The sequence below is a fragment of the Prosopis cineraria genome, unplaced genomic scaffold, assembly GCF_029017545.1.
Source record: "Prosopis cineraria cultivar Desert tree isolate PC_DT_omini unplaced genomic scaffold, ASM2901754v1 PC15, whole genome shotgun sequence".
Classification (NCBI taxonomy): domain Eukaryota; kingdom Viridiplantae; phylum Streptophyta; class Magnoliopsida; order Fabales; family Fabaceae; genus Prosopis; species Prosopis cineraria.
This window is the reverse complement of record NW_026555346.1, coordinates 4,491,692-4,505,368: the sequence shown is the minus strand read 5'-3', so window position 1 is coordinate 4,505,368 and position 13,677 is coordinate 4,491,692. Positions and strand designations below refer to the sequence as shown.

The following is a 13,677-nucleotide window of genomic DNA, read 5'->3' as shown; positions in this document are numbered from 1 at the left end:
CATGGTTTAAATTTTTAAATAATAAGATAGTGAATTAGCTTGTGAATTAAAGAGAAAAAGGGTCAGAATACATAACAGGAAGGGTTTTTTTTGCTATAGCAAGGATTTTTAGATACCTAAGAGTTAATTTTGACCTCTTTACATCCCTTTTCTTTCTTGGTCTACCGTATTTTTCTTGGTTTGAGATATTAAAAAATTAAATTTTAAGTTTACAAAGGATTGTTTTCCGGCCTAATAACCACTATAAGGTTGTTGGGAGTTAAATTAAAGATTTATAACTAGATTGGTGGTTATTGATTGAATTTTAGTATCAAGTAGAAGGCTTAAAGTTATGAAAACTTTATATTGAGGTTAATAGGAGTAGTAGAAGTTGTTGAGGTTAATAGGAGTAGTAGAAGTTGTAGGAAGCTTGTAGAGATTAGTTAGGACTTAGAATTGCCCACTGATAGGGGTTAGGAGTTTAAAGTATTTTAATTGTACCAAAGCGTACTTGTGTTGGGTTTGAAAACTAACATATAGTGTTTGAACTTATAGATTATGTTAATTTGGGACCTTTGAGATTATAGAGACTATTGAAGCTAATGTTTTGAGTAACCCTTTTGGTAAAAAAGTTTGAACTAATTGAAAATTCCTATTGTTTATTAACTTGTAAAGTTATTTATAAATTATTTGTGAAATATGTGTGTATATGTGTGTTGTTGTTTATAAAATGTGTAAAGGGGGCAAAAGAACTTTCATTGAAAATGTTCATAGTTAAAATGTATGCAAAAAGTTAGACAATGTGATTTTTTTAAAATAGATTTATTAATTTGAATGAAAATGACACTGTAGATGCTTGAGCATGTGAAAAATGTTAAATAATGTGATTTTTTAAAAAATATATTTATTAATTTGAATGAAAATGACATTGTGGACACTTAAGCATGTGAAAAATGTTAGATAATGTGATTTTTTTAAAAAATAGATTTATTAATTTGAATGAAAATGACACGGTGGATGCTTGAGTAACAAGTAGGAGTTCACCTTAGCTGAAGAGGTGATAAAAATTTATATAGTTGAGCTAGTACTTTGAGATACTTAGTGCAATTAAAGTAGCTTTATATCAATCGAAAAGTGTTCAAAGGATCTAAATATATGATACTTTAATTATGTGACTGTGAGGAATCCGTGGTCCGAAAATGGTTAAGAACACCTTTGGCCGAGTAGTTAGTATATTGAAGGTGAGCCTGGGTCAACTTACTAAGGGGTTGATCATGAGGTAGTCTACGAATTTAGTTGGGGAGTAATAAAGGTTTGGATGGAAATGTAATCATGCACGTGATACACGTAATAAACACATGTATATGTGTGTTTTATAGCTCATATAGTATAAATATATGTTTTTATCATGTTGCTTTAGTACTTGTTCATAATTTTACTTATTAATAAATTATATGAATTATTTTGGTTACTGAAATTTTGTCTTAATCCATAGTTACAATTTTACAGGTTTGGAAGCAGAAAGGAGACAGTGGAAAGAGCAGGGTAGAGAGTAGCTAGCCTACTTGATAGTAAAGCCCTCTTATATTTTGAGTTATTTTGTAAATGATTGTATATAAATAGTATTGCTAGCTAGAGCTTGCATATGTTTTGCATGGTGCTTGTATAATGTGCCTTTAATATGTCATCCTAAATTGCATTATAGGTTACATGTGATAAGGGATGGGACATTAATGCAATCACTTAGCTGTATGAATGCATTTTTGGTAATATTGCGCTTGTAATGTATATGTAAATGTGTGGTTTCTTAGCTTATCGAGTATGCTTGGTAAAACATTAAGGAAATAAGCTAAATTACAAATATATGTCTTTGATGTGCGTGTTGTGTGTGGGATGATTTGGCTTAGAAGTGAAGTTTAGTGAATTTCATGAAATGGCTAACTTGAATCAAGGGAACGAGAGGCCAAATCTTGATTTTCATGTTGTATTGCTTTATAACTTATTAAGTCAAGTGTAAAATGTTCTTTTGGACTCAGTTAAAAGCTTAAAGGAGGTCAATGGCATGAGTCTTAGGTTTTAGATACTTGAATACCTGAAAAACACTTTCAATACTAACTTTATGCATTTAGGTATTTGATTTTTAAATTAATTGTTGGATTGGAGTAAAACTTATCCTATGAGCTAGATTATTTAATGAGTTTCGTGTAGGTACTTGAATCACTCCAATTGAATTTTGTATGTAAAAATGACACGTGTCAGAACTCAGAAGCTTACTTTAGGTGAGCTATCATGCGCATCATGGTGCATGGAAAACATGTCATGATGCAAGGCACAGAGGTGAAATTGAATTATTTATGCCACAAGCCATAACCTATAATTTACAAGCCACAGCAAATATGCTAAGATTGGCAAAAATAATCTTCTTAACCTTTGTTTTTCTTATGTGACTTTTTTCTTAATTATTTCATGCCTTTGTTGTTTCAAAAACTTTATCAGTTTGAACTCAAACTATTGTTTTGAAAGGTTTTGGGATCCTAAATAATTTAAAGATTTTATGAACTAAATTTTAACCTGTTTTGGATTAAGGTAAGTTTAAGAGCTTTGTGAATCCTAATTACTACGCATGTATTGATGTATGGTGATTATTGGTAATATTAAAGCAAACATTATAAGCTGCATGTTTTAGATAAAGGCTTGATGGGAAATTACATCGACATGAAAAAAATAATTAGGAGATCAAAACTCCAACATTTAAAAGTTTGAAGATTCAAAATTTAAATATGCTTAAAACAAAGTTTCTTGGGAAGCACATCTTTAAAAAATAATTTTATAATTTTGCAAAAATAAACCTAGTAAAAAGTGCCTAATGTCGTGTTAACTCCTACATAGAGAACAAATCAATTGTTTTTAACTACAATTGTCTTATGTTGGTCTGTTATTGTACACGTAAATCTACTTTACCTTAAAGCTCATTTATTATCTCACTTTCACTTCTTAGTATATACACACTTAAAGCTCTCCTTAAGTAGGTGATGTGATACAATTCCTTTTGACAAAAAAAAAAAAGAGAGAGCTAAACACACAACATTTTCATCCTTTATTGTTTTTTTGATGTCATGCAATTGCCCAAAAAAAAAAATGACTCTAGTTAAGGTTAAGATTGGCAATAGACATGACATTTTTCTTTTTGTTAATTTTTTTTTTAAAAACATAACTTTAAGTCTTTATATTTTTTTTGTATTTTTGTCCCCTATGTTTTTATTTTCTATTATTTTAAGTCCTTTTATAAGTACAAGAAGTCAAGAACCAATAATAAAATGTAAGAAAAATATAGAGACCTAAAATTATGTTTTTTTTTTTTCAGCTTTGTTTTGTTTTTGGAATCCCTAAATTCCCAAAAAAAAGATTTGGTGTATTGTAATGAAAAACACTATAGAATTCACTTTTGCAGGATTCACAAAAGCGAAAATAAATTTACTCACCTCTCTGTATATTTTTACTTTATCAAAATATGTATAACACTCTATAATAGGTTATACTACTTCAAGTTATAAATAGAGCAATTTGCTTTTCAGACTGCATAGATTCATATAGAGACATATTCAATTTATATCAAGAACCATGAGAGCTTTTCTCTCCACTCGCTTCTCGTTTTCCTTGTCTAGGGAAAGAAAGAATCATGGAAGCTGTGGTCCTTTAAAGGGAACAATGCAGCCATGTGGATTAGAAGATTGACATTTCTAACCAAAATCATGTCGCTCATTTGAAATTGGACACAGAGAAAGGTCAAACACTACAATGTTGTCTCATGGGATTTTTTTTAAAATGAAAATTAAGTAGGAGGGGATTAATAATAGTAACATGCATGACAATATTTTTTAAATAAATTATAAATGTTATTTTAAATAATATCAAATTCATAAGTTATAATCATAAACAAGATATTTAAATTTTAAATATTTTTAACTTACAATCGAACTTATTCATGGTTGTGCGAATTAACATTTATAAATTATTTTTTTAAAATTTTATTAGAACCTAACGCTCATTCATTTTCTTTTTTAAAATTTGTCATTTTTTTACATTATTTTTTTAATTGTAACAAGGTCAATGACAAAATCATATGATAAAAAGTCGAGAAATCAATACAAAAATAGGGCGGGGTGGAGCCAGGAAGGGAAACGCAAAGGTAACTTCTTTTTCTCTCTTGAAACTCAAAGCAACTTTTAATTGAAAGTTAATGAGTTGTCAATCTTATTTATTTATTTTTTCAAAGAAGGCAATCGTCAGATGTCAATGCCGAGAAACCACAGCTCTTGCGAAATCTGGCAAGTGGTACCATTATTGCTTGGCATTGACAGGGGACGCTCTGATATCTCCCCCAGCAGGATCAGAATCGTATAAAGTGCCCCAAAATCCATGGTCAATCTCTGTTTGGTGGTCCTCCTCGTCCTCTCCACCCCTCTCTAACTCCACCGTCACCATTTTCTAGGGCTTACTCGACCTCTCTCACTTGCACCGTGCGAGAGAAAGAGCGTGGAGTGAGGCCGGATCAACGACTAGTACTGGCACTATAAATATTCTGAATTTGTATTTGGCAATAAATTCAATCCGGCTTTGGCTTGTTTTGATCCCCAGCGATTACGATGGCTCCGACGTCGGATTTGGTGCGCACGCTTGAATCCTTGCTGGGCATTTCGCTGGGTGATTCGGTTTCGGATTCGTTGGTTGTCATTGTTACAACCTCGGTGGCTCTTATAATTGGGCTATTGGCATTTGTTTGGAGAAAATCGTCGGATCGGAGCAAGGAGGTGAAGCCGGTGCCAGTGCCGAGTTTGTTGTCAGTGAAGGAGGAAGAGGATGATGTTGACGTTAACTCCGGGAAGACTAAGGTTACAGTTTTTTTTGGCACCCAGACTGGTACTGCTGAGGGCTTTGCGAAGGTACGGTTGCTTGTCTTCAGACGATTTCGGCTTTTTTGGGTACCGTGTCAAGATTATGTTTAACGATTTTTTCTAGGGGCTGGGATTTTCCCCCTGTTCTTCTCTTGTTTGTCATTTATCATGATTACAGCTAATTCCTACTCGTTTCTGTCGCTTCATCCTCATTTTAGTGAATCAGATGCTAGGCCACTTCCTCTACGATACTGATTCCTGATTGACATCGAGGCGGGGGAGGGATGTTCCTGTCTGAGAATTCTTTCTTTGGTTTTTTTTTTTTTTTGGTTTTCGACCTTGAAGTATGTGTTATGAAGGGTGGTCTCTGATTTTAGCTTCTATAACTTATACCCCGGCTTGTTTGATCTGATAGTTTTGGTGTCTATGAAATTTAAGTTGCAGAAGGATATAATGTGTTAATTTAATGCCCCCCCCCCCGTCTCCTACGCTAAACCCTGATCTATGATATGGATAATGAAGATCAAATTACTTCATGACAGGCAATCCTGTATTTCGTTTGATGTCATTGGTGGTATATCATGTTAAACATGCTCCGTTTGCTTGAAAGTTGAAACACCAAGTACAAGCACCAAGAAGCAAGGATACTGATCATAGCAATTAGAAAAAAAAAGTACAAAACAATACAATAGTTTGTTTCAAAAGTTATTTGACTGCAGCATGTGCTAATGTTAACTAGAAAACTATTATAGGTTATGGCCTTATTCAAATGTTTGACTGTAGCATATACAAATTTCCTCCCTTTTCCAATATGCTTAAAATGGTTGTGATTTGACCAACGAGAGTTGGGTCTAGTGGAAGGATTTAGTTCCTTACAATATGGCTAACCAAAGTTTGAATCTCTGTTGAGAGAAGTGCCCACATTTAGTGTCTGATTATGACTTAAATAGGATTGCCTCTAATGAGAGGATACCTATGAGCAATAAAAAAAAGGCTGTGATTTGAAAAAAAAGAGAATGGAAATAGAAAGAATGAGAGTAATTTAGAAATCCATAACTGAACTAATGATAAAGGCTACCTTCTTCCTTCCCATATACAACTATACTAGAGTTTGGTTAGTTTAGAACTCTAATTAACTAACTTCTTCAATGCTAAGTCTGTTAATAGCACTACTAACTTGACTAAATCAGTTACTAACTATTTATTCATATCAGGTTGCCTCAAATCGAAAAACTATTTTGATCTGTTTTCTAAAGAACAGTTTATCTTTTAGTCTACTGCCAATCTTGTTTAACCACCATCTGTTGTTTGTTCCATACCATTTTAATAGGCTTTGGGAGAGGAGGTTAAGGCAAGGTATGAGAAAGCATCTGTCAAAGTTGTTGACCTGGTAAGTTGGATCAGGATGAAATTCAGGCACACTACCATTGTGTTCATTGATTTATGGACCACATGCGTGCGTGCGTGTTTTAAATCACTTAGAGACTTTCAGCATGTTGTTCTATTTCATTAGAACTTGTTGCCTTAAACTTTTGGTTTGACTTAAGATTTCTGGTGTATTTAATTTTAACTAGGATGACTATGCAGCAGATGATGATCTATACGGGGAGAAACTTAAGAAAGAGACACTTGCATTTTTCATGTTGGCCACGTAAGATTTATCTTCGTAAAAATGGTGAAATGAATATGGCTTTTTGAGATGCATTGTTTATTTGATATTTGGACCTTGCATGGCAGCTACGGAGATGGAGAGCCTACTGACAATGCTGCAAGATTTTACAAATGGTTTATTGAGGTATGGTTAAATCAATGGCTTAAGTAAATCATAGTTTGTGGTCTCATATGCCTTTTGTGGAAGGTTCTAATATACTGGCCCTAATTTACAGGGAAAAGATGAGCGGGGAGCGTGGCTTCAACATCTCACATATGGTGTTTTTGGCCTTGGTAATAGGCAATATGAGCATTTTAATAAGGTAAAACTAGGATGTTTTAATTTGACTTAGCTGGGATCATTAATTGTTATCTAATGGTATTCTTCTGTAACAGATAGCTAAGGTCATTGATCAAGAATTTAGTGAACAAGGTATGTAATTTATCAGCTAAATATTCTTGTCGTCTTGTAAATATTAGGGTGATATAACTTTTCCCATTGGATTTATACTGTGCCATTGGCATCAAATCTATTGAGTAACTTCCTTTTTCTGTTTGCTTAGCATGAACCATGGACTACTACTTTATATATAAGGCTTAATGAAATTTAGAGTATTATTGGCTTTACAATGAAATATCCTTATGTTTAGAATTGTTTTTGCACCAGGTGCAAAACGCATTGTTTCTGTTGGACTAGGTGATGATGATCAATCTATTGAAGATGATTTTGCAGCTTGGTAAGTGTAGTCCTGCTGCTCCTGCCTGCCGCTCATGTATTGGTGTGCTGTTGCTATTTTGTATAAAAAAATGGATGATTGTAGCAACTGCTTTCTGCATTTTAAATTTCATGAATTGGCCTTTCCTTTGCAGGAAGGAATCTCTCTGGCCTGAGTTGGATCAATTGCTCCTAGATGAGGATGATGTGAATAATGTCTCTACGCCTTATACGGCTGCTATACTGGAATATCGAGTAGTGATTCATGATCCCACTGTCACATCATGCTATAATAATCATATGAACATGGCAAATGGGAATGCTGTGTTCGACATTCATCATCCTTGCAGGTGCATGAAGTTTTGCATGTTGACTTCATGACTGTTATTTTATGTTATAGTAGGTTACAACTAATTCTTGTTTCTCTTTTTGAAGGGCCAATGTTGCTGTTAGAAAAGAGCTTCACAAACCTGAGTCCGATCGTTCTTGCATACATCTGGAGTTTGATATATCAGGGACTGGAATATCGTAAGTCAGACCTCATTTATATTAATGAACAGCAAATTCGTAAATACTACTACTATCTAGTATTAACATTGAAGAAATTTCTTGATAGGCGGGTGGGGGCGGTGGATCTATGTGAATTATGTTTTATATTTAGAAACACTAAATTAACTTTGAAGGGTGTTTGTTCTTGAAGAAATTGCTTAAAAGTATTGATCTGTGAAGAGATATCAGATTTTAAGTGTGTGAAGCTTCTTGGGGTATTATAAGCATACAATTATGTAATGTTTTGGGTGATCCTTTAAAGGATTGTAAAGTGATTGGCAATTGATTATGGTTTGATGTTGTGCTCACTGCTCCTATTAGATGGAAGGTAACATGTTCCGCATCCAGTTCCTAGATTATGGCAGAATTAAAGTAGCCGGTTTGATAACTTTTATCTGATCTTCCCAGATATGAAACTGGAGATCATGTGGGTGTTTATGCTGAAAACTGTGATGAGACTGTTGAAGAAGCTGGGAGGTTGTTGGATAAAGATTTAGATCTCTTGTTTTCTCTTCACACTGATAATGAGGATGGTACTCCTTTGGGAGGTTCTTTGCCGCCTCCTTTCCCTGGTCCTTGTACACTACGCACTGCATTGGCTCATCATACTGATCTCTTGAACCCTCCTCGAAAGGTTTTTATATGATCATCCAAGTGCTTGTCATTTTTTACTTGTCTTATTCTGTAAACAATCAGTTTTACTTGTTACAATAGTGGTTTTATTAGGGATATGTCCAACTTTATATATTTTTAAAGAGGGGACATTTATGCATGTTCCTGTTTCAGGCTGCTTTAGTTGCTTTAGCTGCTTATGCATCTGAACCTAGTGAAGCTGAGAAATTAAAGTTCCTATCATCTCCTCAGGGAAAGGTGAAAAATTGCTAGTGCTGTTTGTATCTTGCTTTTTAAGTGTGATCCTGCTCTTCTTTCTTGGATGAATGTGGGTTTTTAATTTTCCAGGATGAGTACTCTAAATGGGTGGTTGGAAGTCAAAGAAGTCTCCTTGAGGTAATGGCTGAGTTTCCTTCAGTAAAACTTCCCCTAGGTTTGTTCTTTGCAGCAGTAGCCCCTCGGTTACAGCCTCGTTATTATTCAATTTCATCATCTCCTAGGTTAGTATCTTAACCTACCTAAAAATATCTAAACTAAACTTTATAACTTGCCATATAATTCTGCATTGCGTTGTATTTGTTCTCCAGGTTTGCACCACAAAGAGTACATGTAACTTGTGCCTTGGTTCATGGTCCAACTCCTACTGGCAGAATCCACAAAGGAGTATGTTCAACCTGGATGAAGGTAGCAGTTTGTTACAGATGGGCTTCTTCTTTAGTTATATGTACCCTGTCTAAACTTCTCAAATATTTTGTTTTCATCTTTTACTGATTCTTTTCCCCACTTTATGCAAGGCTGGATCATGCTATATCTTAACTAACTTAGAGCTTTATCACATATTCTCAGAATGCTATTCCCTTGGAGAAAAGTTCTGACTGTAGCTGGGCTCCTATTTTTATAAGGCCATCAAATTTCAAGTTACCAACTGATCATTCAATTCCTATAATAATGGTTGGACCTGGTACTGGCCTGGCACCTTTTAGGGGTTTTTTACAGGTATGAATGTATCATGGATTCGCATAATTCTCTAAATTAATGGAAGATACTGAAAATTATGGAATGAATTAGGGAAATTTGGAGAGAGTGGAAATGGAACTGTTGGAAAGTGAAGGATGGTAGAGAACAATTAGAATCTGACCGTAGTTGAAAGATATCTGACCGCTTCATTCCAAACTTAAAAAGAAAGATGTCTGCTGTAAAATACCTCCTCCTGATTCTATCTAGATCAGAAGCCCCCATTTTGCAGTAGTTTTTTGAATACAAATGTAGCTAATCATATTTTAGTAAAATCCTAATTCTGAATTTGTAATTAGCAAAATGTAAATTCCCAAAATATCAGTTGAACCCTATTTTTGTCTTGGGCTAAGTGGACATTGTAAACTCAAGCTACCATTGAGCCAGCTCTCAACTGGTATTGGTTAAACCATAATTCCTAAACTAAATAACACCGTTGAATCACTGAAACTTTTATATACGGATTTTTATTCTTTCTGCTGCCAGTGGACTTCAACTTACACAGTGACTCAATTTGCTTGGCACTTGTCCAAGTCCTTTGGTTCACCCTAATATCCTTGTTATAGAATATAAACATGTGCTTATTCTTGAGTCACCCTTTATCTTTGATTTATCCAGGAAAGATTGGCCCTCAAAGAGGATGGTGCTCAACTTGGTCCTGCATTACTCTTTTTTGGGTGTAGGAATCGTCGAATGGTGAGTTAATTGTTGGTGTACTCTCAATTCCAGAGAAGTCTTAGAAGGGTGTGTAATTTTCCTTTTAATATTGGTCTGTAGGATTTTATTTATGAAGATGAGCTGAAGAATTTTGTAGCACAAGGTGCTATATCAGAGTTGATTGTTGCATTCTCTAGGGAGGGACCTGACAAGGAGTATGTTCAACACAAGATGATGGATAATGTAAGTGCAGATGGAATCCTTGCAGGGAAAAAATGCCACTGATAAGAATAGTTTATTTCATGATTTTTGTATGTGCAGGCAGCAGATCTGTGGGGTCTGATTTCTCAGGGAGGTTATCTTTATGTCTGTGGTGATGCTAAGGGTATGGCCAGAGATGTTCATAGGACTCTACATACCATTGTCCAGCAGCAGGTGCAGATTCTCTTTTCATCACCCTCTTCTGACCCTTATTGAACAATGTTAACTTGTCTTGTTCCTTACCATGGTTATAGGTTGTTGCTTTTCAGTCATGCCAACTTGTATGAGAAAATGAAGGTTTTGAATTCTCTTCTGAAATGGATGCTTTGAAATACGTGTTTTTGTGGAGGATTGTTTGATAATTAGGCTTGTTTTAAGAGTATAAAAACCAATGTTACTCTAGGTGAAAACGCTCATGCTAATTTCATTTGCCAAATGCAGTATTCAGGCTGCAATCTAGCAGGAATCAAACTTTTATCTGAATTCTTTTGGTGAATTTTCTTATCATTTAGAACCATACACTGTTCTTCTGTCATAAAGAGTATTGATATCATCCTATAACTGTCAGTATTGGTGCTTAAAATATGGAGAAATAAAACATTCTTCTATGGATTCTGTTTGCGTGGCCTATGGAGTATGTGTGGATGCTTGTTGATTCTTTTTGACATACTTGTGCTCTCTGCATTTTTTTATAATTGGTATTTCCTAGGTCCTAACTATCTCGATTGATTGTTATCCTTGACATTGTTCTGTTTAGTCTTTTTTGGAAAGGCATTAAATTTATGATTGTGTACTTCTGACTGCTTCAACTGAAGTCCTGTATGCTTCGTACTTGAACTTTGTCTTGAATTGTGTGTTGAATTGAATTTCAGGAAAATGTGGACTCATCCAAGGCAGAGGCGATAGTGAAAAAACTCCAAATGGATGGACGATACCTTAGAGATGTTTGGTGATTTTTCTGATTGTTTGTTGGTTGGGAACAAGTGTGGTATCCTTGTTACCGTAAAGTAGTAAGGAGTTTTAGGATGCTGATGGTGGAGACCGAAAAGGGTTTTCTTGAGAAAATGAAATGATTTTCTGGACCTGCCTCTTTATGTTGAGAAAATTAATCATTTTGATTTTGTTACGACTCATTCTTTAAACTTTAACTTCTCATAACTTGGTTTTTATAATTTTAAATCGGTTATAATTTAGTCCATGAATTTTGACTTGGTGTAACTCAGTCCTTATAGTTTTAAACATTTAAATGTTGGTCCTTTTATTTTAGCAAAAAAATTGAAAATATTAAAATTATTTTAGAATTTTAATCTTTTATAATTATAAAATTAATATTTATAATTTTTTTAAAATATAAGAATTAATATTTAAAATTATTAAATTATAAGGACTGAGTGACAATGAATTAAAGTTCGAGAATTGAGTTGTAACCGAATTAAAATTATAAAAATTGAGTTATAATGAGTCATAGTTGAGAGATTGAGTTATGATTAAATTAAAAATTTAAAGATTAAATGATTAATTTTTTTTAATATTTTTTTCATTCTATATTGTTGTGATAGATTAGACCTCTTCTGAGCTAGGGTTGACCGTAAGGGGGACTGAATGATAGGTAATCTCGAGTCGGCAAACACAGGTTGCAAGAGCTATGAATAATTGTTAGATTGGCGAAACTAGTTGATAAAGCTTGTGTATATTATTGTACTGTCTCTCATAAAGTAATGTTATATTCTTTTTATCTCAACATTATTGTTCTTTCAACCGTAGATTTTCCCTGACGCATAATTTTATCAATTATTTAGCTATATCACTGTGGACAGGCATTGTAAAAGTTTGAGAATGGGTTCTGTTTGGGGCAGTGCGGGCCGCTGTTGTGTGGTCATCTCAGCTATTTACTGTGTGTTTAAATTCGAGCGGTCCAGGGCTGGGCTTGCTTTTTTTTTTTTTAATAAATATTTTTTTATTCTTAAAAGCTCTATTATTCTTTTAACTCTTTTATTCTTAAAAATGTTAGCCTTTAAACCTTCAATTTCCTCCTGCTTGACATCAGTGTTAAAATTTCAGCATCATGTTTTAACAGAAGCCAAGTTAGCAGACACATGGATTAAAAATTTGCAGGAAAATATCAATAAAAACTTTTTAACCGGACTTATTTTAAGTTAAAACCCTTAAATTTTTAAAATATCATTACAATTCAGGAGTCTTGATTTTTGATATAAAATTTTTAAGAGAAATGATAAAATTAATTATTATTTAAATTAATATTAAAATTATTTCACTTCACTTATTCATTGTCTTACTTTATTTATTTAATTTCTCATAAAATGTTGTTCAATGTCTTATTTCATTTATTCATTGCCAAAAGTAACAAAATACATTATAATAACTAGAGGCAAAAATATGGATCAAGTTATGTGGGTTGGCTTGAATAATCAGTCATAAGAGTCGGATTGGGTTTAAAAAAAAGATCAAAATAAAAATAAGTTTTTTCTGACTTAGACCATATAATTTGTGAAACATATGGATTAATTATGATGAGTTATAGTTGGCCCGTTTAACCTCATTATTTTTAGAAAATTAAAAAAAAAAGAAAAAAATTTTGTGAATATAAATAATATTAGATATGATTTACTTAATTGTATCAATTTATATATTTTGTACAAACATTATAAATTAATATTTTGATATATTTAGAATGAATTAGAAAGAAATATTAAATTAAAACTTATTATTTACATATATTTATCTAAAAAAATTCATAAACAATAAATTAAAAATAAAAAAAGAGGTTGGCGAGTTGGCTCATCTCGCCAATTCTTAAGAGTTGATTTGGATTGAAATTTTTTTAACCCATATAAAAATGGGTTAAATCAATCTAACTTATATCTCTCTCAATCCATATGGGTTGGGTTGATCCATATTTTCACCTTTAATAGGAACAAACAAATTATTTTAAAATAATTTAAATATCTAAAATGAAATCAAGTAAAAGTAGGGTAATGGACAAGTGAAATAGGGTAATGAATAATAGCCCATAGGTAAGTGAATAATATACAATATAAGAACTAACAAGTTGTTTTAAAATAATTTAAATACCTGAAATGTAATAAAGTAAAGTAAGGTAATTAGCAATATTTTATAAGTAAATGAATAAGTAAAGTATAGCGATTTTAATATTAATTTAAATGAGAGTATAACTTTGTCATTTTTCTAAAAATCTAATGTCAAATCAAGATTTTTAATTTGTAGTGATATTTTAAAAACTAGACACAGCCCCGTGCGTTACACGGGTAGGCAAATTCAATAAAATGTAAATTTAAGTAATGATATTAGAGTTCAAAAAAAAAA

At 33.0% G+C, this 13,677-nt stretch overlaps 1 protein-coding gene across 2 annotated transcripts; it reads left to right on the top strand.

The window, feature by feature from the left end:
- The first annotated feature begins 4,257 nt into the window (after positions 1 to 4,257).
- Positions 4,258 to 12,073, top strand: LOC129294405 (NADPH--cytochrome P450 reductase). Of its 2 annotated transcripts, XM_054932750.1 has the most exons (18): positions 4,259 to 4,922; positions 6,205 to 6,264; positions 6,449 to 6,525; positions 6,612 to 6,669; positions 6,761 to 6,847; positions 6,921 to 6,957; positions 7,192 to 7,261; positions 7,395 to 7,589; positions 7,675 to 7,767; positions 8,197 to 8,422; positions 8,575 to 8,658; positions 8,749 to 8,900; positions 8,988 to 9,084; positions 9,247 to 9,396; positions 10,033 to 10,110; positions 10,192 to 10,314; positions 10,393 to 10,506; positions 11,205 to 12,073. In XM_054932750.1, exons 1-18 carry the CDS (start codon positions 4,626 to 4,628, stop codon positions 11,283 to 11,285), a joined length of 2,079 nt encoding a protein of 692 aa, XP_054788725.1. In that variant the 5' UTR covers positions 4,259 to 4,625; the 3' UTR covers positions 11,286 to 12,073. The 2 variants fall into 2 exon arrangements, with proteins under 2 accessions (XP_054788726.1, XP_054788725.1); XM_054932751.1 differs by lacking the exon at positions 11,205 to 12,073 and having other exon boundaries at positions 4,258 to 4,922; positions 10,366 to 10,502.
- The last annotated feature ends 1,604 nt before the right edge of the window (positions 12,074 to 13,677 follow it).